This window comes from Anguilla rostrata, chromosome 15 (assembly GCF_018555375.3).
Source record: "Anguilla rostrata isolate EN2019 chromosome 15, ASM1855537v3, whole genome shotgun sequence".
NCBI classification, from domain to species: Eukaryota; Metazoa; Chordata; class Actinopteri; order Anguilliformes; family Anguillidae; genus Anguilla; species Anguilla rostrata.
Genome location: NC_057947.1, coordinates 7,213,434 through 7,240,175, shown reverse-complemented (window position 1 = coordinate 7,240,175; position 26,742 = coordinate 7,213,434). Strand labels below are relative to the sequence as shown.

At 40.8% G+C, this 26,742-nt stretch overlaps 2 protein-coding genes across 2 annotated transcripts in view; one reads left to right on the top strand and one right to left on the bottom strand.

Annotated features, from left to right (window-relative positions):
* LOC135241169 (protein FEV-like) overlaps nucleotides 1-26,742 on the top strand; it is a 270,601-nt gene that overhangs the window by 124,140 nt on the left and 119,719 nt on the right. The window lies entirely within an intron of this gene.
* The window catches only part of asic4a (acid-sensing (proton-gated) ion channel family member 4a), a 76,949-nt gene continuing 61,799 nt past the window's right edge, over nucleotides 11,593-26,742 (bottom strand). The window contains exons 2-10 of the mRNA XM_064311325.1: nucleotides 22,530-22,674; nucleotides 21,847-21,974; nucleotides 21,595-21,748; nucleotides 20,949-21,002; nucleotides 19,452-19,605; nucleotides 18,178-18,269; nucleotides 17,752-17,831; nucleotides 17,337-17,441; nucleotides 11,593-16,704 (exon numbers count right to left, since the gene is read on the bottom strand). Coding sequence (XP_064167395.1) covers nucleotides 16,594-16,704; nucleotides 17,337-17,441; nucleotides 17,752-17,831; nucleotides 18,178-18,269; nucleotides 19,452-19,605; nucleotides 20,949-21,002; nucleotides 21,595-21,748; nucleotides 21,847-21,974; nucleotides 22,530-22,674 — 1,023 coding nt within the window. The 3' untranslated portion in view covers nucleotides 11,593-16,593. The remainder of the gene's footprint in view (nucleotides 16,705-17,336; nucleotides 17,442-17,751; nucleotides 17,832-18,177; nucleotides 18,270-19,451; nucleotides 19,606-20,948; nucleotides 21,003-21,594; nucleotides 21,749-21,846; nucleotides 21,975-22,529; nucleotides 22,675-26,742) is intronic.

The following is a 26,742-nucleotide window of genomic DNA, read 5'->3' as shown; positions in this document are numbered from 1 at the left end:
TAGAATCCCAAAACATGCGTCCGTATTAAAGATGGTCAGCCACACACTTTCACTTCACCTGAAGCTTGTCAGGGATTCTGGGGACTGAGCAGGTGTCATGTTTGGAAAGTACGGAATAAGAGTTGATCCGTGTTGCCATCTTGGAGCCGCACACAGCTTGCACAGACTACTTCTGTCACAATTCTGGTCCCTCACCGCTAGATGCCACTATTTCCCAAGCCTGCATAGTCTGCATTTTGGTTTCATCTGCATGTTTTTTGCGCTGTGTATTTAAGTTCCCTGTTCCTCCTGTTTCATTACTTGGTCTTTGTGTTTGCTTGCATGTCTACCATAGCCACTAGTCACCCTGTGTCTAATTTATTCTGCTGTTCCTCTCCTGTTGTTTCTATTTGTTGTTTTGTTTTATCTGAGTTCATATGCAGTCAACCATATCTTTGTTTGACTTATCTCTGCCTCTTGAGTCAATCTGTGCACCTGGGCCCTTTTCCATTTGAGTTGTGAGTAGTTTTCTGTGTTAAATTATCCCTGACAGAATAAATGTTACTCTGAGTGCATTTGATCCTATTCAGATCCTCATTAAGTTGAATCAGCACTGAACATTTTTATGTATATATGCATAGTGAGGTTTCTATAGACATATTCATATTTTGAGTGATGGGGGAGGGAGGGAGGGGGATCAACATAACTTATAAATAATAAATAAAAATTATAATTACAATTACTTATGAATAATACATTTCTCTGACCCTGCGCGGGAAACCATCAATAATGAAAAATGTTTATTTGTTTCCTGGTATTTCAGTCGATAAATCCAAAGTTTAGAAAATATAGCAGTAACTACAAGTTGACCAACTGCAGGTAGAATCCTTTTTCTTTCATTTTGTTAAAACAATCATTTCATGGTTTATCAGTTGTGTAGGATGGTATAGTTCTAAGATGGTACATTCCAAACAAAGATTTTATACGAGTTGGTGAAGTTCGTCTTTCATTATTGACAGCTTGCAACCTGTAAGCGTTAGATGGCACTTACTTCGCAGTACCCTCAGCCATAGTCAGCTAATGATTTAGCCCAGACAAACAAAGGATGTCTATGCTATAGCTGTTAGCATGCTCTCATGGCGATGCCTTTACAAACAATTACTCAAAAGCCCAATTATTTTATATTTGTGCAGGATTTCTCCATCTGGTCTCCTCCTCAAAATGACAATTTGTAATATTTATCAATGCTGGGTTAAAAATCAGCAATGCATTTTAGAGGACGTATTCCACCGCATTTCTATTTTTGATTCAGTCATTAACGCTGTTTAGCAGCACCCTATTGGAAAGTGTAAGTGTTAACAATGTTCCAGATAAGACTCCTGATAAGATCTGTTTGAGAGGCAGAGGTGTCTCGGATTCGTCTCTTTGTTTCTGAGGCTTGTTCATGCACCTGTAGTAAAGAAGTGCTGGCTTGCTCATCAGTGACATGCCCCAAGAGGCGTTGACCTCTGATCTTTTAGTGAGAATCAGCCTCCAGTGATCTTCACGGACCAACTCTAGATCAATGCGGGTCAAATTACTGCGTGTGGACTTGGGTCGTCTTTCTATCTCCCAGTGCGTGAAGCAAAATTCTCCTGTAGTTTTCTTCCTCGTTGTTTGATGGAGATGAAGGAAACAGGAATTCCTCACTCTCAAAACTAAAACAAGGTCCAAATAGGAGATGTCGTCATTGTCAAAAACTCAGTACATTGAAACCTGCAGCCTGCTCCATTTGAATTCACCCACAGTCTCTCTCAAGTTTGTTTCTTAAGAAACAGGCAGCCAGCTGATTGATACTGTAGGTCTGTGATGAATGGTAATTTGAATGATCAATACAGTAAACATGTATGCATGTCTGTCCCATTATATGCTAGCTGAGAAGTGAAATCGCATGCAATTTTATCGATGTATTTCATAAATAAAACTTTTTAGCCAGATTTAGCTAGCTGACTAAAATATAACATGGACATAGTGCCATCCATAAGCCCATATGTCTATGTAGCACGCAAAGCATTTTCTGTAGTAAAATCTTAACATTAGATGCCTCCTTGCGACCAGCTCAGTCCTCTCAAGTGTTGTAGATTAGTAGTTATAAAGTCTGTGATGCAAATTCATGTCCATATGATTAGTTTGAGCAGTAGCATAACCGTTTTTGCCACGGTCATTGAAGTTGATAATATTTTGACCACAGAGGTTTACATTGGTGCCCAGACACGTGAGAAACAAATCAGAGAATAGACAAACCCTGCATTTCTGAGAGGTATTAGGGCCTGGAGCTCCACTTTGGAGCCTGCCTGAGAGAGTTCAGTCAGAGTTCCTTTCAATTTCATTAAAATTATACCAGTTTCCAGGCACTGTGGCACTTCCAACACATAGCAACTTCAAAGTAGTGAGTCCTCCAGCTGAATGTTCCTCAGATTTCTCTCTCTCGAGCACAGCACCTTTCTGTACAGTGTTTTTAGTGACTGGACTCTGAAACAGGAACTGAATAAGTCATGTCAGATTTTAAACATGTGCAAAATATGTTCTGCTGTAGGTTATCATGAAGAATATTTGTTAGGCCATACCTTTAAAAAAAATATATTTTTAATAATATCTAATGTTGTAAGGTGAGCTTAACTGCTTAGCTAAGTTATTGACTGCTCCTGTCAGAACCGTGGAGAGAGAACAGGGGAAGAAGGATCATTTGTGCTTAAAAATAGAGATATAACACTTGATTGTGCATAATAGGCCTATTTAACACATAAATAAATAAATTAATGAATAAATCAGAGGGTGCCAAAAATTGGGAAAATAGGCTTAGACCTGTAAGGGCTCACTTCAGAAATGAGAGACTTGCACCTGTGGTGACATAATTTCAATAATAATGCATTTGTCACTACACACAAATAATAACTGCTAATGAAACTCTTAGCTCCATTATATAGACATAAAAATCTGGAAATTTTTTATTTTTGAATGGAGCTCTGAATATTTCTCTTTTGGAGCTTATTCAGGGTGAGTTTGTTCAAATCTTCAGATAGAGAAAGGGTTGATACAGTAAGATCAAGAAGAGAATTTGAACATTTAAAAGGTACAGTACATAGAAACAAATGCTGGTATTGACCCAAAATAGCTTTGGTATGCTTCAACCAAAAGTAGGATTTTGGAAAGCGTGCAATTGAAAGGCAAAAGTAGGCACTTTGAAAGTTTGCATTTCAAGCGGACGGGGATACTGCAGTTTATTTTAATAATCGGCGCTCTTTTCCTAAGGGCCAATCCTTCTGAGCGTTTTGAACAGTGTTATCAAAGTATTAGGCCACAGAATTTGAGCACATGGCTGTGTAACTCCACTGTTGAACTTCACGATTCACTGACCTCAGTACTGTTTTATTATGGCTGCTGTGCCAACCCAATATACCCACGCACAATTAAACTCCCCCCTGAGAGAGCAAGTCCGGCCTGCTACTCCCAGCTTCAATTACTGCCTGTCAGAGAGCTATCTTTTAACTCTGGCAACACAGTTTTTACTGAGAACTGATAACCCTAGAATAGTGGGCCAGTTTGTTACAGTGAAATATCCCTTGCAAGATGTAGAACTTCTATTGCGGGCATATCAGATTTAGCAATCTGTTTCAGGAAACTCACAAGGAAAACGAATCATTCGATTTCTGGCGCCAGGTTAGTCTATGCTGATTTGTAAAATTGGTAGGTCATTCACATCACGCCCAAAATGAATGTATTCAGGTGTGAATACATCAGCACGACGGCAGATGAAAATGTAAATGGCGCTGTGGGGATTTGCATGCGCAACGTGTACGCAAACATTTTACAACGGCTGCGGTGGCCAAAATAATTAATTCAATTATTCTGAACAAATGGCCAGACGCAAAGGCTGTGGTTCTACTAATCACTGTAAATACCGTTGGCCTACTTCTGCAGTATAATGGAAAATACATATGCACAATGTTAAAACATTATTATTGCACAAACAATAAATATAATAAGTAAAGGGACAATGCCTTGAGCGTGGTTGCAAATTTTAAATGGTTGGTCGAATAGATTTAATGTAAAACTAATCAGCTCTCAGGTGCTGCTTATCTCGGTAGTGTTATTTCATATAATACAATAAAAGTAGAATAATAAAGGAGCTTTCAAAGGAAGTACTGTTGTGTATTTTATTTTATATTTATTTTATAACAGGAAATGTTGCAGTAAATTCTATGCATGTACAAACACCCATGTCAATTATGTGTTGTGTTTTTCACTTAACTCTTCTGCATATAATGCCCTTGGATTGGTCCTCTCATCTCACACACTGCAAGCAGGCTCCACCTACTCCTGCTCATGCTCATAATGGAGGATCTTGAGAGCGCGATACCTAGATGTTTGAAGTTAGTAGCGACTTTCTAATCTTCTCCTTTAATCAGTACAGGTTTTCCCAAAATACTGGCTGTCCTCACAATAAGTGGCCTAAATGTCGAAGGCTCTCCTTTGTAATTTCCCCGTTTTATTTTCTTTAAATTATTGAGCATCCATCAAGCAAGTATTATAACATTGGGTGGTTAAACATTAACATTATTCAAACACATCAGAACTCAATGTTATGCTATGAATGAGTGGAGCACGAACAGCGCATTAGCAATAGGCATAGCAATGAATGATTAAAATTCTTATCCTTTTGAGGATGCATTTCAGTACAATGTACTAGGTCATTCTGAGCTGTTTTAAGCCGTGCAGCACAATGACGAGTGCTTTTCTGGAACTACTTTTCTCTTCTCAGGTATTCGTTTATTTGTTCTTCCATGTATTTATTATGCGCATGACCTCCCTTCTGCCTATGACTGCATTTCCCGCCGCATAGTAATGATGTCATTGTGGCATCTGATGCCATTGTACAGTGGTCCAGTCATTTCTAATTGGTTGGTCACATCATTCGCTGCCCTGTCATTGCCCATTGAAATCCAGGAGTATTTTGGTAGAGTTTAATTATATTATATTAAGTATGGAAAGTTTAGCAGGGCATTTGCTGGCATCTTTAGAGGGAAATCCATTGACTTCCCTGAAGTTTAACAGCATAAGAAGCTACTAATATTATTTTAATCACACACCATGCGTGTCCCTGTTTGCACAGAATTGATTCCCGTTATACCATTGCTTTACCTGAACTATCAGTGCTTCATTTCACCCAGACTCTTGCATACAGGGAAAACAAAACTGTTTTGTGTAAATGAACAGGCTATTTTATGTGAACTGAACTCTCACTAAGAAATTGGCACTGAACCCTCTAACATTTGTCTCACTTGTTAGGAGACATATTACAAATAGTGTTCCCCTTCCTGTACACAATTTACAGTTGGTTTTTGGAAAGAAAGCTACATTCCATTCTCATTTGTAAATTCCAGGTCCTACTGTCTGTTAGTTTACCTCCATAGAGATGACTCAGAATGTAATACTGAACAGACACCTTGAAGACAAACCTTACCAATTTAGTCTGGGAAAGGGGATGGGAGTGGGGGGTAACCTTTTGATCCTGTCAATAAATTAATTTAATACCAAATATTAAAACTTCTGAAAACTAATTAGAATGCTTTCCCCTTCCTTTTCATATGTATAACCATTCTGTAATATCAGACCCAATATGTAGAAAAGATTATTCTTATTCCAGATAATTTGCAGCTTAAACTGGTTGCACAGATGGTCTTTCTGTGGTACATCAGACTCCCTGAGAGCTCAATGACAGGCATTTCTCAATTGTAATATTACCTAGAGTCTCACCGGAACAGGAGCCCGCAGTATCACCTAGCCTGTTCTTAATGCAGCCGGGAGAATGATACAGTCAGAGTTAACGTTTTCAAACCCGCATTTTACACTTTCTCCTTTAGGATTATTATTGAGGCACGAGACCCTGTGTTAATTACTCAGTTGTAATGAGTGGCAGTAACATGTTTTCTCAGTTCAGAGAGATACAAGAGACCTGTATGTTGGAGTTCACAGGGCGGCTTCTGCAATTAGATACTCTCTCTGCCGTGACCGCTCGCACACACACACCAGACCGCAACGTCCCCAGAGGAGCGAGCGGGCAAAGCCAAGAAAGCTCTTAGAAAGTGAAGCGTGTCATGAAAGAAAGCCCCAGCGACAGTAAAAAGAAATTCTCTATATTTACTACCCTCGCTCTGAGAGTTTGCCAGTTGCCTCGGCGTGTCTGCGTATGCCGACGGAGCAGTACCCTGGTCCACCACAAGATGGCGATAAAGGGAAGAGGGTCTTCAATCTCTGCTTGTCTTTGGGTCCATTTAGCTTTTTAGTTATATGTGAACAGTGTTGCTATTTATCTGAGATTGCCATTTTTATTCGAGCTGCAACAGTTTCTTTGCTGTGTTTGGTTTCACAAATAAACAAGCTTTACTCAAGAGTCACATCCTAGTTGGCATTCAATCATAGCATGAAGTCACTGAATCATTACATAGTGCACTTTTACCTGGCATGCACCTCTTAAGTAATCAGCAAATACTACATAATTCTTTTTACAAAGCCTTTTATTAAATCTTTGAACCCAGTGAAAACACACTTAATTAGTGTTTCTATTACATTTTAACTTTTATTTTCAAAATACAACTAAAACTGTTTGGAAGCTGAACGTTAGACACACGTGCCAACATTTTGATCTTTAACAGTCTCCTTGTGTAAAGGCTGGTAGTCAAGTCCAGCGATAGACATACGAGGCTATTACACAAAGCTCAAAAATCACCCCTGGAGATGGAATCGTAAGTCTGGACCGATGTGAGGTCGTAAGGTTTGCCTGTTCTGGCCGAGAGGCACGGAGACCGCGGCTGAGTGAGTAAAGTTTCCCTCGGGAACGGAGGCACATAAAATTTTAGGGCCGCCTTATCGTGGCTAAATGTCCATGCAGCACTTTGAAATGCGGGTCTGCGGAGGAATGCGAGAGACGGGGCTAGCAGAACTAATATCCGGTCTGCCTGTAAACCTTCGGCGTCCTGCTCCTCTCTGATCCCTTCTGTGCTTCTCGCGGGCAGCTTGATTAAAGTCGGTTTGTGTTTCTCCGCGCCCGTCCCTCCTCGTCGGTCGGAATCGCCCTCAATCGAACGTACAGTAAACAAAATATGTCGGGCTGCCGGACCCCGCCTAACCTGTTTATAAATCCAGACTGTCCCGCGCGACCTTGTCAAAGCACATTTTCGCATCCTATTGATTTGTAAGAAATAATTGCTTTCTGCTGCACGCGCATGAGAACGAACAAGGTTCTGGAGACTTCATGCTTATGAAGTACTTTGCTCTTCCTGCGTTCACGGTGGTGGAGTGTGTGTCGGAAGAAACGTACAGTACTGACGCCAGCTTTGGAGACAGCATAGTGTAGCATACGGGTTAGGGAACTCGGCTGAGTTTACACGTTTGATTCCCATTTGGAGCACTGCCATTTTACCCCTGGGCAAGGTAATTAACGTGAATTGCTTCAGTAAAATTCGCCGCTGTGTAAATGGATGGTGCGTAAAAATAAAAGCTGTGAAAATGGCTGTAGATAAGTGCTGTGAGTAATGTCTGAACGTGATGTATTGTGGTGGATGGGATGGCTGAGTCTGAGCTCGCCATGCTGAGGGGGAGTGCTGTTCCGCCAAGGACTGCGGAGGAGGCTGCTATTAAGTAGCGTTGCTTCACCTGGGGGTTAGTTTGGGGGGCCTATTACTGAACACTGCTCACATACCTCTACTTCACTTGGGACATGCAGCTATTGAATATAATGAATCTTAAATAAATATTTGAAATTATTTTTATATTTTGATGTCAGGAAAATCATATCGTCAGGGTTGCTGGGTGGCTCATCTCATTAAGATACTGTAGTATTGCATTGATGGGTCCTAAGGATCAATCCCAGCCGTGCCGTTGATCCAGGTGGCAAGAGAGGGCACACCCACAAAAACGACATAAACTCTCAAGGCCCAACCCCCAAGGATGGGAAATTTGATAGAGTTTCCATGGGAAATCAATGAAACGGTCAGTTCTATTTTGCCCAATTTTATGTAAATATAAATTAAGACACAATCTTGCCATGTATTAACATCATAACGATTTTTCAAAATGCCAAAAAGCTGCTGTGTGGCTTATTGCATGGCAAACAGATTAAAAAACCCAGATTGGCACTTTTATTTAGTCGCCGCACTTGAGTCCTTTATTTTCAGTTTATTTCGTCAAAATGGTCTTTAGGAAATAACGATTGAATATAATTTGCTGACATCATTATTTATTAAAATACTAAAATAGCAGTTATCTATGATGGGTTCCAACACATTTAAATGTCCAGTGCTAATTCAACTCTAACAGTGTTAGTTAAACTCTTAACTCTGGAATGTGGAATGGCCAAATGTTATATGTTAAGAGTTTAATTAACACTGTTAGATTTGAATTAGCACTGGACATTTCACTGTATTCACAACAGTGTCAGGCGCGGGTTTTCTCCCTTGCAAGCCTCCTCCTACATGCCTGTGCCGCGTTAGCGACTGGATCTATTGTTGAGTGCAGCTGGTAGCTCCACAGGGTGATGCATCATTGGTGACAGCGTCATCCAGGGTTAGAGAGGGTTCAGTTCACTGACTGCTGAGGCTTATCGCTCTCTAGTGAACCCTGGAACTGCTTCCTAGAGCTGCACATGAGGTGTCTTCCTCATGTGTCAAGATGTAGATTTGCATAGATTTGCTTACGGATTTTGCAAAGCATACATTAAATATTCATGCATGCTTTGCAAAACGAAATGTTGTCCTTCCTGTGTCACTTAAGTTCAGGCAGAGGTGGAAAATCCAGGTTCAGAAAGTAAAAGTCCTCCCCGGTATTTTGTTTCAGTCACCTTTGATTTGATAATTAGCACAATTATTCAGTCAGGGGGTAGAGGTAATGGGTGAAATCAGCTGGCTGATTTCCTGGGTGGAAGAAATACATGGCAGGACTTTTACTTTATTATCCCTGGACTTTCCACTTTCCTCTGAATTCAAGTAGCCAGCCTACAGTTCCACTGGCCTATTAAACAAATGCAATATGAGAGTATCAGTGTGAATTCAAGAGTGGGGAGTCTGTGCCCTTACGGGGATAGAAACGCAACTCTACTGACACACCTTTTTCATATACAGTCAATGAACGTAATGTGAGAATATGACAGCTGCTTACACCCAGCACTCAGTTTGACAAGGAGACATTTACAATGGACAGGACAAGGTATTAGACATCTTCCAGTGAGTCAAACAAATTTCAAATTGTCACAAGAAATGTTGTTTCATAAATCTGCCAGCACTGTGTGTGGCAAAGACAGTGACTGGCAGCCGTGTTGTGGCTCTGACTTCATAGGGTTTGCTGAAAATGAAGGTATATTAGTAATTTTAGATATACTGGGAAGCTTTGTGCTGACTATAGGTGAAACATCCTATAGTTCTTGCTACAGTATTTGAAGATGTTATATTGAGTCCTATTGGTGAAAAGTTCTGTCATTGTTCGTGATACAATGCAGCAAATAGTTAATTTATCTTATGATTATAGAAGAATTATAGCAATATCTTGCCTAATAATAATAATAATAATCTGATTTGTGTTGTGCAGTTTGGTTTCACATAATAAAAATATTCTCATGAATTAAAAACTAACAATTTACAGAAGTGTTTGTCCTCACACCATTGTTTATGGACTGATCTAGATTCTAAAATGTATACTTCCAAAGGCAATATATGTCCTGAAGCCATTGGCATGGTATGGTAAACGGGAAAAAAAGGAGAAAATAAATTGTCACAACTTAGTGTTGCCTATATGTGTCAGCCAAAGAGCATCGGGAAATCCCTGGACATATTTAGTGGAAGGTTTTTGACCTGTGAACTTTTATTTATTTATCTAATTATGCTTTTGATTTAGGGCAAGATGCTGTTTTAAAAATAAATTCAGTTTAGTCCATGTAAAAAGTACATTGTGTGATGTATGATGAACATTAACACAGTACTGAAAAAGTTTTCACTTTTTAAGGTATACTTTAGAAAGGCAGTTACATGTTCAAATGCGCTCACTGCAGTGTAAAGTATGTATTAAATGTACGTAAGATAATCATCAGATTTTCTCCTGCATGTTATTCTTCTATAATGAGAGTGCTCTTTGCCTCAAATCAGCTGGAAAGCTGAACTTGGAATAATAATGAAATAATGTACAATTAAATTTGCTTAACGTTGCAGTGGACCGTGCATTTTGTATTCTTTAATGGGTCTACTTTAGAAGAGTGAGTTTTAGCATTTAGGTCATAAGCTACAATTAACTTAGATGTGGTGAAAAGTACATTCACAGCTGTTACTTAAGGTTGGATACACCAAAATGGGAATGTAACTTGAAAGTTCATAGTGACCAAAATCCATAATTTGACGTTTCCTGTTTAAGCAGTCTTCACAGAGTGTTAAAATGACAGTATGTCTCGCAGTTTCCGTCTATCAAGAAATAATGAAAGTCGAGTTGCATTCAATAGCTAGCTATTTCAATTCATGGAGTCTATCACTGGTGATATCTAATATATATGGTAATCTATGGTTAATATCTATGGTAAAATGACTTGGTGAAATCCAGTCTAGTGCTGGCTACCTCGCTTGCCACTTTATGGCAGATGTGCACATGATAATTTACATTTTATACTTGATTAAGTTTGTCAAACCACTGCTTTATTCAAAACTTATTTTATTCGAATGGTATAAGGAAAAATGTCCCTTACCTCTGTATATACAAGAACCTGGCGGCCCAAAGGTAACCATGCCAGTCATTTCATTAACAGCCAGTTTGTATATTCGTATGGTCTGTCATGGTTTTTAGCTTACACATCATTAGCACATAATCTTTTTAATAGGTTTCTTGTATGCTGAAATCAGTTTTGAGGAGTGGCTGAGAGTTTGTTGATTCATGGACATTTCTTTCTCAGTAATTGAATGCTGAGCTCTTCCAGAACTGCCTTGTGGATTTCAGCGAACCAGGTCCCTCTTTAGCGAGCTGCTCAGTTTTGAGGAATGATATGCCTGTTCACGTCTTAATGATTGTCTTGACCATTCGCAAAGCAGTTTACATTTGGGCTTTAAAGTATAATGTCCTTCTCCTGATCTCTACTCTTCATAACCTTCAAAGCTGTAAACTGCTTGTGTGCTGTTGGAGGGGGCAGAGGGTTATGCACACATTTTGTAGGAAGCAGTAGAGAAATGTGATGTGTTGACTTCATACCAGAAATCAGAAACGTATAACTTATCAATCCTATCATTTTAATGCTGAGTTATTATTACTATTACATTTATAAAATGTGCTCAAAAAACAAACAAACAAAAAAGAAACATACAGTCACAACAGCAGACTTCTGTACAAAATATATTTATAAATTTATATTCATATTCATTAAATTTGTATTCATATTCCACTGGAGTTTCTCATCATACATCTGAATGGATTGACAGGCATATCTTGTATGCCTGCTTAGGGTCTTACTGTATCACTCCTCTTGTTTCCATATTGAAGAAAGTATTCAGTCTACCTTTTATAGTACTTTGCTTAAGGTATACTGTGGACATTTTTGACAATGTGTGAACTTGAAATCAGTGGTTTATCGATTATATATCATAAATTGCTAAGAAAAATAAAGTGGCTAATCCAAGAGTTCTCATTTGCCAGCTTGAGATGCACATGTACAACGTGTCTAGACGAACATAACTAAAAATAACAATGAAAAGTCCTGCACTGGACACACATTTTGGATTGTGCTCCTAAACTCAATAAATGGCTCCTTTCATGCTACAGTAAGAAACACAGCACTTCAGTGTAAAGTAGTTTGCTCCATTGTAACGCAAAAAGCATCCCTACTGTTACAAGATATCCAAGGCGGTGTAATTTACACTGGATAGCATGTTCCTGCTAACAAACCCTCAACCACAGCAAATCTTTCCCCTCAGTTGTAACAATGTTTGTGCACCTTGGCCAACCCGGGTAGGGATGCAGGGTAAATATTTCTAGGGAACGATGGTATCTTCAGTCACAGATTTTTGCAGGGAGTATGATTTCATAACTTTGGACATTGTTGTAGACAAGCTTTTTACATAATCACGCATGATAATAGAATTGTTTGCTCAAGTAATATAAAGGTTACTTGAGCAACTATTTTTGTTGAAATTTTTTCGCCTAGATACCTAGATCATTGACTGCTACACGTTTCATCTCTCCACCAGATATCTAAAGTGAAGATGAATGTGAATAGCAGATAAGACAATAAGGCCAGTTTCCTTGAAGGCGAATGTTCATTCAGATACATTATTTTTCATAAGGTGCATAGGATTTACTGGACTAGTGTTTATATGTAAATTTACGGAGCACTCAAGTTTATCATAAAAGTTTAATATGAGAAATGTGTATCTGGTGATAACCTCCGTGTAAGATTTAAAACCAAGAATGTGATTATATAATAAAACTTTGAGTGCTCTGAGCAACAGAAGAGGTATGAGATAAATATCTGGAGTTCAGAAATTATTTAATTTTGATATTCAGTCTGGTAGGCATTAATTTAGGAGTGCTTGGATGACAGTGGTGTGAGTCCGGAATCTACTCATACCAGTTACACAAGAGAATAACTACAAATCAGCTGCCAGAGTACATCTAGTCATAAACAAGAACGTGACAGGATCTTAATCTCTCTACTATATATCTTTGGCATGGAAATTTCAAACTGAAGGAGATCAGTAGATTTAGGAGGACAAATGACTCCAACCTGTCAACAACTATAAACTACAACTCATCCCATGGTGGAAACAAGTCACAGTAAGAGATGAGTGGATATACAGGTTCATTAACTGGGCTGTCGAGTAACAGAGGAAACTCTGAAAGAACTCAGAAGCTCAAACAACTGCCTGGGTCCAACATGGCTAATTCATGGTTATCAGAGTCAGAAAGCCTTTAGCATTTATTCTTAATATGCTCATAATTATGTATTATTATTATTTTTATATGTGTGTGTGTGTGTAAATATGTATGTACATATATATGCGTGTGCACACATGCACAAAAATCTGCTGTTGTCAGCATTTTTTCTACAAAACTCTTGCACATGTACTGTAATGTAGTTCATTTAATTTAATTAGATTTAAAATTATGAGGATAAGAGGTAATTTAACTGTAAAAAATTGTGCTAAACCTGCTCTCAGTGTAATAGTATCAAATATTTTCTCATTTTGAAATAGAAACTTTGATAACTTGATTGGGTTGACAAACTGAGAGGAAGTCAGATGTTACATCTCATTGTGTACATCTCAGTGCTAATGGCGTATGATGATCACTTTAAAATCATTTAAATTTCCATAATATTTAAATAACATTACAAAAACCAATTACACACATGATAATGGGCCTCTCTGTTTCAGCAATTCTTGGAAATACTTCAGAAATAATTATATATCCAGATGAATGCAAAATTATTGCGACAGTGACAACTTTGGTTGTTTTGGTGCTGTACTCCATTACAGTGGATTTGTAATGAAGCGATGAATATGAGGTTAAAGTGCAGACTGTCAGCTTTAGTCTGGGGGTATTTACATCCATATTAGGTGATCCGCGTAGAAATTACAGCCATTTTTTCATACATAGTCTCCCCCATTTTAAGGAAGTAAAAATAATTGGTCATTTTGCTGCTGAGCTGTTTCTTGGCCAGCTATTTGTCTTTGCATTATTAGTTCATGCACAGGTCTAAGTTGATAGTAAGGACTAAAGTCAATAAGAGTTGTGGAATTTGCATTTTTGTTGTCTCTCAACATGATAATAATAATAATAATAAGAATAATAATAATAATAATCAATTAAATTTGTAGAGAACTTTTTATGGAGTATCTCAATGATGCTTCACATGCAAATGAGATTAAGATAAATTTCAGAAAAAAGGGTTGCGGTGAGCTTAAGAGGCCTTCAAACACGATTTAGAAGGTAAAACGTAGGATGTCCTGGGAGGGGAGGGGGAGGGGCTGGATCAGACTGAAGGCATAATGGAAAAAGGAGTCCAGTTTTGAAAGAGAACAGGGTTTGAGACTCCCGCAGGTGATTAGGAAGGGAATTCAGGGGGCAGATGCACAAACGGCTTGGTTTCCCATGGTTTCGAGCTTGGTGTGTGGGATAAGTAGCAGATTGGAGCTTGCAGATCTGAGGGACTGGGGGGAGTTGTATGGGGTCTTTAAGATAGTTAGGGCAGCTTGGTACATGGTCTGAAAGGAGAGCAGGGCTGTTTTCTTGTCAATGTGCTGTGTGATTGGCAGGCAATGAAAGCACTCCAGGATGGGAATGATGTGTTCATATTTCCAGACCAGATCTAGGTGATGCTGGTTTGGACATATTGCTATTTTTTTGTTTGTTTGAAAAGCTGACCAGGGGGCTATTGCAGTAGTCAAAACTAGAGGAGATGAATGCATGGATGAGCTTCTTGGCATCAGCTGTAGTTAGAGCAGGACAGAGTTTGACAATGTCGCAAAGATGGTGGAAGGATAGTTTACAGATGATTCACAAGCTTTGATCTCCTCAAGGCTGGCGTATAGACGAGTGGAAGCTGCAGGGAGGTTGGGGGTGACTTTGAGGTATAGCTGGCTATCATCAGCATAGGTGTGGCAAGAGATGTTGTGACACTGAATGATATGGCTGAGTGGGAGTCCAAAGAGAATTTGACCAAGTACTGAGCCTTGAGGGACACCGCAGGTGACTGGGTGAACTCCAGACCTACCCTCACCTATAGTGACAAACAGTGTAAACTTAGTCTGTGAGGTAGGATTGGAACTAGTGGTGGTGTTGATGAGTCTAATGAAATCCTGAAGGCAAAAGAGGAGGATGATACAGTCGGATGTATCAAACATCTCACTTCGATCAAGGAAGATCAGGAGGCTGGGTGAACTAGCATCGGCAACCATCAGGAGATTGTTGGTCACCCTGACCAGGGCGGTGTCTGTGCCTGATGAGGACTATATAATTGTGAATGCCTAAGACTTTTCATGAGACTGAAAAATCTGAATGAAACAGATCTGATACACCTGCTTCATACATTGTTTGGAAGCAAGAATGCACTGGTGAGCTCAGCAATAGCCAACAACCTGGTAGACCACGGTAGATCACTGTTGTGGATGACTGAAGAATGCTTTCAATTGTGAAGAAAAACCATTTTTAATAGTCAAACAGATCAGGAAAACACTCCAGGATGTAGGCATAGATGTGTCAAAGACTGCCATACAGAGAAGACTACACTAGCATAACCTCAGAGGGTTCAGAACAAGATGCAAACCATTGATAAGCCCCAGAACAGAATGGCCAGTTTAGAGTTTGCCAAAAAAAAAAGTACATTTAAAAAAACCGTGGAGTTCTGGAACAAAGTCTTATTGACAGATGAGAGACGTATTTACCTGTACCAAAGGAATGGATAAAGGAAACTGTGGAGAAACAATGGAAAATCTAAATCACCCCCTCCCGTCTGTCAAACATGGTGGAGGTAGGGTATGTATGGCTGCCACTGGAACTGGCTCACTTGCCTTGATGTGACTGCTGACGACAGCAACAGAATGAATTCTGAAGTATACAGAAACATGTGCGCAGATCCAACCTCTAAATGCCACTAAACGCAATGGACAGCACTTCACCTTGCAGCAGGACAATGACCCCAAGCATGCTGCTAAATCAACCAAGGAGTTTTTGAGAGCCAAAAAGTGTAATTTGGATGATTGGCAGAGCATCACCTGGAACATCCAGTGTCTGGTGATATCTATGGGTTGCAGACTTCAGGCAGTCATTGAATGCCAAGGATTTACAACCAAGCACTAAATATGAGGACTTTATTTCAGATTATGTAAATTTTTCCAATTGCTTTTTCTCGCCTAAGTTAGAGGGACCATGTACTAAAAGGGCTGTAATTTCTCCACGGATCACTAGATATGGATGTAAATTCCCACAAATTAAAGCTGACAGTCTGCTCCCTAACCTCATATCCATTGATTTATTTCAAATTCAATGTGCTGGAGTACAGAGCCAAAAGCATTGTATCACTGTCCCAATACTTTTGCATTAAACTGTAAATGGGGGATAGTGTAGAAACCACTTTGTTGTATTATTTTCTTTCATTTGATAATTTGCCAACAGATTAGGGATATTGTGACATATGTCATAAAGACATACTCCAGAATAATACCCTTTAAGTGAATTGCACGATCAAGTTGACAAAAACACAAGATTATTATTATAAACTGGGTCTAAAGGACATGAACACCTTATTTCTTGCTAGTGTCCATGTAGCAAAAATTCACGGGGATAGAAATGGTGGGATTTGCCAGCAGGATAGCCGTCCAGACGGGGTGGACGGGTGCGAGCCTCCAGGGGGGGGGCCATGGAACGGCCTCTGTACACGTCCGTTAGAAGCACAGGTTTGGTGTTCGACTTTGGCTGCAGCTTTTCACTTGTGACCGTAATACAGGTAAAGCTGGGGTTCGAGGGTCTCTTACTAAGCCCAAATCCAGCAGGAGAGATTGTGTTTTTCTTCTCTCTTCTTTTTGTGGCCGGGGGCCAAGCGACTCGGGGGCCCTAGCAGGCGAAGTCCTCGAAGACTCCGTGTTGCGTGTGGTGGTGGTGGTTTGGGAGTATCGTTTTTGGGTAGGCTCCTTCCAGGTGACTTCTCGTCGTTTCTCCAGACTCCTAAAGGCCCCAGAACAGATATAAAAACAAATTCGGATGCACATTTTGGTGTCTTTTCTTGCATACTTATTTGCTACATTACAGCATATTGTATATGTAAATCGAGAATCTATATACAGTATTTCTATATAATCTATATAATACTTTGTGAATGCTCATCAATCCTAACGTACAATGCACGTCCTGCATGAAAATACAGGATAGATTACAGTGTCAGAATTGCAGAGGGAACACATTTGCTTACACAGCAAAAAAATAAAAAAAAATTAAATAAACTATGACTTCTGGGCAATACAAACAGTAATCCTTCTTGACATAATCCACAGAGAACATCAAACACCTGGATCTATTTCACTGGGCCAACTCCATCTCATTGTTTCAACCAGATCCTCAAAAGATTTACTATATCTCTGGTATTACTGAAGACCGTACTTTGCTGTGAGAAATTCAACGGCATATTGCACAAAACCGAAAGCAATATCGGTTGCTGCCAGGCAATGAAAATAATAACCAGTGATTGATTTTCAGTGATTCTCAATATGATGTTGTTTTCCACTTCCAAGGGGGGAAAAGACTCTATGTTTCTGCATTCGCATAGCGATGCCTGCCGCTATGTCTCCTTAGCGGCTCACCTTGGCTTTCAGATCGTCCAGGCCCACCGTGGCCACGATGCCCGTCTGCTTCTTCTTCTCCTCCTTCTGCGGCCTCAGCAGACGCTGCAGCCTACGCTTGACGACCTGGGTCAGCGGGAAGACAATTACCCACACAAAAGAGCCGCGGGAGCTCAGAGCGGATTTGCATGCCGCTACGCGTTTAGCGCGTTAGCTGTGTACTGCGCGGTGCTCGCGGCCTAGCCGGAGCGGCTCGCGGAACGGGGTTACGAACCCAGAAAGACGGATGCGTCGGCGCCTCGCCCGAGATGATTCGGCGGAGATGAAAGCTGACCTGTCTGGGAGGCAGCTTTTTTGGGGCCATCTTTCCATGTGAATAAATGCTTTCTGTACGTATTTACGTATTTAAAAAAATAACCAAAAAACATGAAAGTACCTCGTAGATAAAGTCGAGTATTTCTAGGACCGTCAGAATGCTGGCTCCGATGAACAGCCCCATCTGGCCCCCGATGTCCCCTTAAAAGAGAACAGAGTCAGTGTGCTGTGGACGGGATTCTCGTTTAGCCTCTATACTAGGGGTCCCCAGCCCTGGTCCTGGAAGGTGGCAGGGTATACTGATTTTCATTTTTTTACTCAGTGGCTAATTGCCTAATTAAAACGGTTGATCGCGCCGTGACCTCACCTGGTTTTTTCGATTCTAAATTGGTTGCTGACGTCAGAACCTGTGGCTTTCCAGGACCATGACTGGCCACCCCTGCTCTATACTGAGAAAAATCTCTCTCTGCAGTCTCATTAACTCGTATTATTTCCTGAAGACACGCACTGCATTTCAATAGCACAACCGATATGGAAACAGACCCACCTAATAATCCTGCCACGTCATACGCTCTCTTTTGTTCTATGGTCTCGAAATTAAGGGCTTCAAAGAAAATGTCCAAGACAAGAAAATTGTCCCTGCAATTGGGGAAAAAAAACATTGAGCATAATAATCAGACAGCTGACCAACTACAACCCCATTGCAAATTGATATTAATATCATCAATTATGAATACAATATTTAATAAAACGTATTATGAAAGAAGAACAGAGAAACATGTTTAGAGACATTTTCCACAAACCAGTGCAACATTTTTGTTTTGTCTGGTATGATAGACGATATATTGGACTTCCACAGGGAGATCAAATGTCGTTACAGAGAATTACTTGAGTAGAGGAGGGAAAGCTTGACCTGGAATGCTTTCACGCTTTCATCCTTCAAATGTGCTTTTCATTGCATAACCCCTCTCAACCTTTTCAGCTTCTAAAGTCTTTAAATATTAATATTCAGACCACACTCACAACCCTGAGGTCCAGATAACACTGCTTGATGGTGGGTGTGTGTGTGTGTGTGTGTGTGTGTGTGTGTGCTTGTGTGGGTGCTTGTATGGGTGCATGTGTGGGGAAGTAAGTAATTTTACGAACATACAGTATCTGATGTGTAATTTTATGCTTAATGGTATTTTTTCACCCTCAAATAAAAAGTCGAACTGTTAAATACTAACTGCATCTCTCATATCTAATATGATTCATATATATCTGCACCAGCTTCTGGATGCGTTAAATTGCCTCTGGCAGAAGCAGAACGTTTGCTACATACAGATGTAAATGGTTTTGTACACTGCAACGATATAGCTTTTGCCTAACTGCACAGTAAAGAGTCCAGTGTTAACTCTTACAGAGTACATATGGTCCCTATTGCACTCATATTTCATGTACTCTGTTAACAGAGTTGAATCAACATTGGACATTTTACTGTGTGGGAAAATCCACAGAAGATGTTGGAGCATTGCTGCATCTTTCTCGACAAAACCATTTCTACATGGACCTCGCTATGTGCCCGGGAACATTGTCATGCCGAAACAGGAAAGGGCCTTCCCCAAACTGTTGGGGCAGCACAGAATCATCTAGAATGTGATTGTATGCTGTAGCATTAAGATTAGCCTTCACTGGAACCAAGGGGCCCAGATACGTTTGGTCATATAGTGTTTTGATAGAGATGCAGCTTTTTTTTCCCCCAACACTGATATTTCTCAATCTCAGTCACAGTATGTTCGCAACAGCTAACAGCACGACATCACTTCCTCTGTGCGCGTTCACCTGATGTATTCCTCCGACTTGCTGTACTTCCTGGAGAGGTAGCGTGCCGAACCCTTGCTGGGGATCTTCACCATGGAGAGCTCTTTGCCGTAGCGGGTCAGCTTGCAGGGCGTCTCACAGATGCAGCTTTCCCCCGCGCTCTTTAGGAACACCGCTGCCAAACAGACCCAAGGGTCAGAAATTGGTTACACCAGAGGGATTAGTGCCCCATAAATCCAGAACACACAAAAGGGCCTACAGTGCGGCGCGCTGAGTCTGTAGACATGATTTAATGCCGGCCTTCTGCTGTGTGAAACTCTGTTCTCTTGGGCGCTCTAGAACAAATGAGAATACACTGGAAGTGTACCCAAGCTTAACCCCTGCCAGCTAGCCAAACGGGCTGGGATTGATTTTTAGAAAGATTTTTTTTTTTTTTTTTTTTGCTACAGAAAGTAATTTTCAAAGCGTGGTCTTCTTATGGTATTCTTTTAATATCGTCCCACGAGAATATTAAAAGAACCGACACACAGACTGTTTCTTATGCAAAAAGCTTAAAAGCTCACACAATTTTCCTCCTGCACACACTTTCATTCACATTCTCTCTCTTTATGTCTTACACACACACACACACACACACATACACACTCACACATGCACAAACGCACACACAATCTCTTTCTCTCTCTCTGGGGATTTTCCCATTGCTTGTACTGTTGGAAAAATACAAAGACGGAGTCTACAATCTGATCATGGGAATCAGATGTGAATTGCATGGTTATAGGAGCCATAATGAAGTTATCTGTATGCAGAGGGCAGATAAAGGCCTATTCTCAAAGTGATGGGAAAAAAATATACATTTCAGTAGATGACACAACTTTTCATTCAAAAAAGAACCTCCAAGTTAATACTTCCCACATGGAGAAAATGTATTCTGATTATGTAAATAGAGAGATTTATCTAGACTTAGTTCAGCCACCCGTTAAATGGGGTTCGTGATCGTTCTGAAAAGATTATTAAATTTATGCTTTATTACAAATGAAGATCATAAATTTACTTAACTTTGCACATCCCATTATAAACATTATTTTACAGTTATCCTAAAGGCTGGAGATAAAGGTTATCTAGTAGCACATCAAGCCTACAACACAGTCAAGGCATATATTGCTTCAATGTAGCATTTTATGCAATGAAAGGATAGAAGCAGAATGCATCATACTTGAAGCACAAACAATACAGGGAATAGAAAGCAGTGAGCAAGTAAGGGTGGGAGTGTACTTCCCAGTCAGCCCATGCTAAAGACATCTGATCAGAAGTAGAATGAGCTGGCTGCCAAATGAAGAACTCCTGTTCCTTGCCACCTCCTGACAACCTCTATACACATTGTCTGAGCAGTGAATCGGGAAGGGGCAAATACTTTTTCATGTCACTGTATTGTTCATTTCTTTGCTTTTAATATTTTGTCATTAAAAATATATCTATATATTTGTTGTGTTCGTAAGAAATGCAGAAATATCTTACCTAGAGCCCTGTCTACACACTTGATTTTGTTGGGAGGACAGATAGGGGCAGTTCCTGAAACAAAAATGTAAAATGAAGGCGATCAGAGAGAAATTCAAACTTTCTTTTTCAATTCATGATGTACACATGCAAATTTAATAACACAGTATGATTAGTCTAGGGACTTACTGGCACATGAAAAATACTAAAAAATATCCTAAATATTTTAATCGTGTTGAGCCATGACCTGCACTGGAATGTAATTCAACAGGAAATGTAAGTAATTGACATGGACACAGTGATGAGAGAGTGGAACAGCCAGGTGCGATACAGAGAGAAGCGCATGACTGACAGATACCTAATAATGGCGGACAGGAACATATGATGAGCCACAGGGACCGGTACGTGACTGGCAGGTACGTTCTGACGGTGAGTGACAGTAACGCGCGGGTAAATCACAGAGACGGGCGCGTGACTGACAGGGACGCATCGACGGCGTGGCGAAGAGGGAACGGCGAATAAATCCCAGAGACGGACGGGCGCGCGCCCATTAGGAGCGAAAGGAGCGGGCGAATGAGTCGGTGATGGACATGTGACTGACGCGAGTGAGTGAGGGAGGTGGGCGGGCGGGCGGGCGAGCGAGAGGGGGGGAGGGAGGGGCACGCACCGGGCATGTGGACCATCCTGCAGTCGCACTCCCGCACCACGGCGCTGGTCTCGCACTGTAGCCGGCACGCGCTCACGCTGTAGGTGTCGTACCCGGGGATCAGCGGGTCCGCCCCGTCCCGGCAGTGGCCCCAGGGCTGGGGCAGGTAGGTCAGCTGGGGGGGGGAGGCAGCCGAGCGTCAGAGCCGAGCCCCCCGGAGGCGCGGTGAGGGTGGGGGGTGGGTGGCAATTAGGGGGCGCGGCGGGGGCTTACCCTCTGCTCCTGGCACGAGACGAAGGTCTGGAACCCCGGAGAGACCCCGAACCCCAGCTGGTGGATGTAGGGGGGCTCCTCCTGGCTGTGGATCTGCACTCGGATTCCCGCCTCCAGTGATGTCACATCTTTCAGATGAGGAACACGAGAGGACGTTTATAAACATGTACTCTGAGGCTAATCCCCAAAACATCAATCACCAGCTCTGCTCATGAACTTCTTTTTGACGTAACGAGTACGTAGTTGCCGGGTGACTTGTCCTGCTAAGACCCTGGGTGTCAGGGTTTGGTACGTCCTGTGGTCTGGTTCTGAACCATAACTGTGCTAATGCTGACTGGGGTGGGCAGCTCCACAGGTTGGTGGTTGATTGACAGTGCCACACTGGTAGGAAGGCATTGAATCAGTGAAAAGAAGGGGGGGGGGGGGGGGCGCATGTGAAAGGTACTCCCCTGACACATAGCCTGGTAGAGCTCTGTTAGTAGACTGTGGAATTAAAAAAAGCAAGAAGCAGAGTGCTTTGCAAAAGCATTTGTTTCTAAGCGTTCACTTTTGTAAATTTACAGTAGGATACTGCAACAACAAACCTGGCGTGATTCCGAAAAAAACAAAAAAAAAGAAAGAACTGGGATCAAAATGGATTCTGGACATTTAAATAAAACGATAGAGGTGTTGGGGTGGCTTACTTGTCTCTTTCCAGATGGGCAGATATTCGTCCTGCTGGATATCCAGCATTATTTCAAGTCCATTTCCCATGCCTCCCTGCTTGGTCTTTCTGGATGTCGTCCTGTTCCCATTGAAAGTGTAGCATTTCCCAAATTTTGTGTATACCTAAAAAAGAAAAGAAAAGGGTATACGCACACACACACACGCGCGCACAATCAGTTTTAATTGATTGTGTTGAAAGGGGTAAAATGAGCTGTGTGGAAATCCACAGTAAATTAGTTTAATTATAACAAAGACACTGGGTTTAATTTCAGTTATGATTATGGTGCAGAGATCTGATTTATTTCTTTGATCTTTACTTTCCATCTGTTTTCATTGTAGTTAATGTGGTTAAAACCAATGCTTTGCAATCTACTAAAGAAGAGCAACGACATTATGTGCAAATTAAGTTAATTGTGGGTGCAGCTACATCTTTGTGCAAAGTATTCAGTAAGGGTTCAGGAATATTCTGAAATAAAAGTATGTTCCCAGCATCCCTTACTTGTTGCTTATTGGTAGAGGTGCAAAGTCCAGGAGTCAGAAAGTAGAAGTCCTGCCATGTGTTTCTTCTACCCACTCAGCCAGTGGATTTCACTAATTAGTTCTGCCTCCTGGCAGAAGAATTGTGCTAATTAGCAAATCCAGGTGGTTGGAACAAAATACTGGGGGAGGACTTTTACTTTCTGAACCTGGAGTTTCCACTTGTGCTCATTGGTGGAAAACCGGTGTATAATGGTTCCAGACAGGTGCTGTCCTGACCCAGCAGGTATTCATAAATAAAATGCAGACGGACAGCTTCAGAAGAAGCATTATAATGCTGTCATTGTTGAGGAGAAAATTGGAGACACTTTGATCGCGGCTGGTCGAGCTGGCCCCTGCACAGGTGCAGTCCTTATGATCAATCTTCAATTTTATCGCCCTGGTTACGAGGCAAGATTTCCAATAAGTTGAAAACAGTGTCTGGCGCAGTATATTAAAATGTCACACAGCATCAACAAGTGATGAGTTCTTTCTCCGATACCGAAATATCTATAACCTCACAGCCGTGCACTGCAGGGAGAATACCACCACTTATCCGTGAGTTCTCCTAAACAGAGTTTCCATTAGGATTTACTGGCAATGGCTCTGAGCTGTTTTACGGGCAGATCGCATCAATAAGGTGTGTGTTAACTGAAAGAGAGTAGCCTGTTACTGAGGAAGGGTGAGACGGTGTAATTAAGATCAGCTTCTATAATGAGCTACACCTAATGAAGCTGACATACCCTGGGTTAAAGCAGGAAAACTGTTCATCAAGCTAGCACCAGTTTAACCTTTCCAAGGAATGGCTACAATTTGAGTTTTGTACGGACAATGAATTAATGTTCTACTCTCCAATTAACTGGTCAGTCCGTTTGGTCTTTTCGTATTTTTTATGTTGTCGATTTCATTCGGTTCATTTATGTGAAACTGTGGTGCCCGAATTTTGAATGTGTTGATGCACCAAATATTTTATCGAGGTTATATTTGATTTTCTTTCCTACGTCCGTGAACGTACACGGTGAGACATGCCGATCAGACGTGCAGTGTAAAATTGCAAAGGAGTCTTGGCTGTTTTCCTTATCCGGAGAAAGAGAAGGACAGGAAGGCTGTGAGGTCTTCCTGGAGCAGCGCCTCGGCGGATAATCGTTTTTGTGAGGGTAGCTCGGCGGGACACGGCTGACTCTGACGAGAGGAGCAGTTCTGAGTCGAGAGCCTTCTGCCTGGAGCACAATTGTTTGACAGCTGGCAGCCGGAGGGAAGGGCACAGGACCGAACAGCATGACGCGTGACACCTCACAGGCAATTTATTGCTAACTTACAGCTTCACCACTGGTACATCAAGGCACAGAAAAGACGCTTTATGCATGATTGAATTGTTAGTATCATTTAATATTAGCCTTGCGCTGTACCTTTTAGAACTACAGTACATGCATTATTGCTATACTGCTCATACCAGCATGCTGTGTTACATTACACAGCAGTCAGTGTGTGGAAAACCTGTCTGTTTGGTGTTATCTACCACTCCTTGGATCATAATTTTCACTTAAAAATGAACTTGTAACTTGTAATGACTTGTATTTTACGTAGAGTCCATTTTGACCGGAGTAGTTAATGGTGTATACTGTATATAACTTTAGCAAGTGTGCAGCATCCAATGCACATAGGTCTGGAATTTTGAAGTTTTCAGTTCCTAGTCCTAGCCCATTATGCCACACTGGGGCCTGAATACCCCTGAGTTTATTTAGTCTACTTGGCCTTGAATTGTAACATTTGTTTGTATTTGGTGTTTGCAGCTTAAGTAAATACACCATGTCTGTCACATTGCAGCAGAGCTAAACTATAGCCTTAGAGAGATCCAGAGATCCAAAGCCAGCTGAGGTTATCTGTGAACTCCCGCTTGCAGGATTGGAATTATCTTGAATCCACGGGGTACTTTTTCAGTTTCAACACAATTCCATCTACTTTTGAGATATGAGCAGTCATGAGCATGACTGATAAATTTAAATTCCATTACAAAATGTAGAATATTCCTTGTTCAAATAAAAATAAGACTCAGAGATAGAGGGAAAACAACTCCACAATATAATCAAATTAATATAACTGCTCCATTTGGATATTTTTATGCAGGAAACTGAAAACAAATAGGATACATTCAACTGAAGTATTTCTAGCATATAAATGTCTTTTAAATGTGCATGTCATTTCTTGGTTTTATGGCTCTCATTGCCGAAGAAATCTAATTCATGAGGGACTCAAAACAAAAACATGCAGAATGGCCTGTAAAGAAAATAGATAACGCAATACAATATACATAATAACCTAGAATGCTGCTAATCTCTCTCACACATACACAGATCACATCTCTCTCTGTCTCTCTCTGTATCTCTGTCTCCCTGTCTCTATCCCTCTCTCTCTCTCTCACTCTGTAGACCTGCATGATTGACACTGTTAATTTGTCATCGCTTTAATCCCTTGAAGATGGATGCAGAGGAGTTCAGGAGGTAATCAACGCCAGTCATCACTTCATTCCAGTTCATTGACAGACTTAAGCTTTGTGTGCTTTGCTCTGATCTTCCTTGCGACCCCAGAGCGTTAAATGCACTCCGCATGAGATGTTCATACGTACTCCAGTTGGTAACCCACTCCCTGGACACAGAGACTTTGAGCTTTATGGATAACACTGAGGTGTACCAGCTCATTCACAAAATACCACCTTCAGAAGGAGAGAAAGTTTTCCCATCATTTATTTCCATCTGATCCAGGGGAAGAACAGCACACTTATTTTTCATCTCAGGGGGTTCTCTCTAGATCCTGCTGATAGATGGATCCCCTTTCTCATGCTACTGTCCTTCCAGAAAGCCCCTGAGGTAAAACATGGTGCTGTCAATTTCATTCTTCAGCTGCTGAAAATAAAAATAAAAATTAAGAGTGAAGCACTGTTCATCCTAGCAGGTCAATGAAAGGATCTTTTGAGCTTGTGATATTGTGCCTTTCCAAGATAACATTTAACAGTGCTGCTTCGCAACAAGAGGGAAAAATAACTATTAATAACAAATAAAAGTATTATGGCTAAAAAGTGTCATCACCATTTCAATATGTGTGTGTGTGTGAGAGAGAGAGAGAGAGAAAAAAAAAACTTGTGTGCATGTTTATATAAGTCCATATAAAAGTAATTCCAGCCATATTAGCGATATGGATTCCTCAAATGTGAAGCTTCATAGCTTGTCGTGACCCAATTAAACTCCAGAAGGACAGCTCTGAAAAAAAGCGCCAGACTAGTTATGTCTGAGGCCTTCATTTGGAGTACCTGCAATATGCATAATACTTTTGTTCAGCAAGGGTTATTTCTTTATTTGCAGATATTTTTATTTGCTTCGGTACCTCTGAAAAGTATGATTCTGTTTACGTTCTGATTATAAACTTGCTGCGGGTGAAAGATTAAACCTCGACAAGAATGCTTTCAGAAAAAAAAGTGAAATAACATGCATATCTGTGGCTTAGAAGATGCAAATAGAAAACAAATACAGGATTGTGTGCTACTGCTGCGGGATTTGTAAAATGTTAGATTAAAGTCTAATTTAAATTCAACCAATGTCCACCCAACTGCATTTTGGAACGATGCCTAACCACATGTCATTTCCATAAATCTTTTCCCCCCTAGCAACAAAATTAATT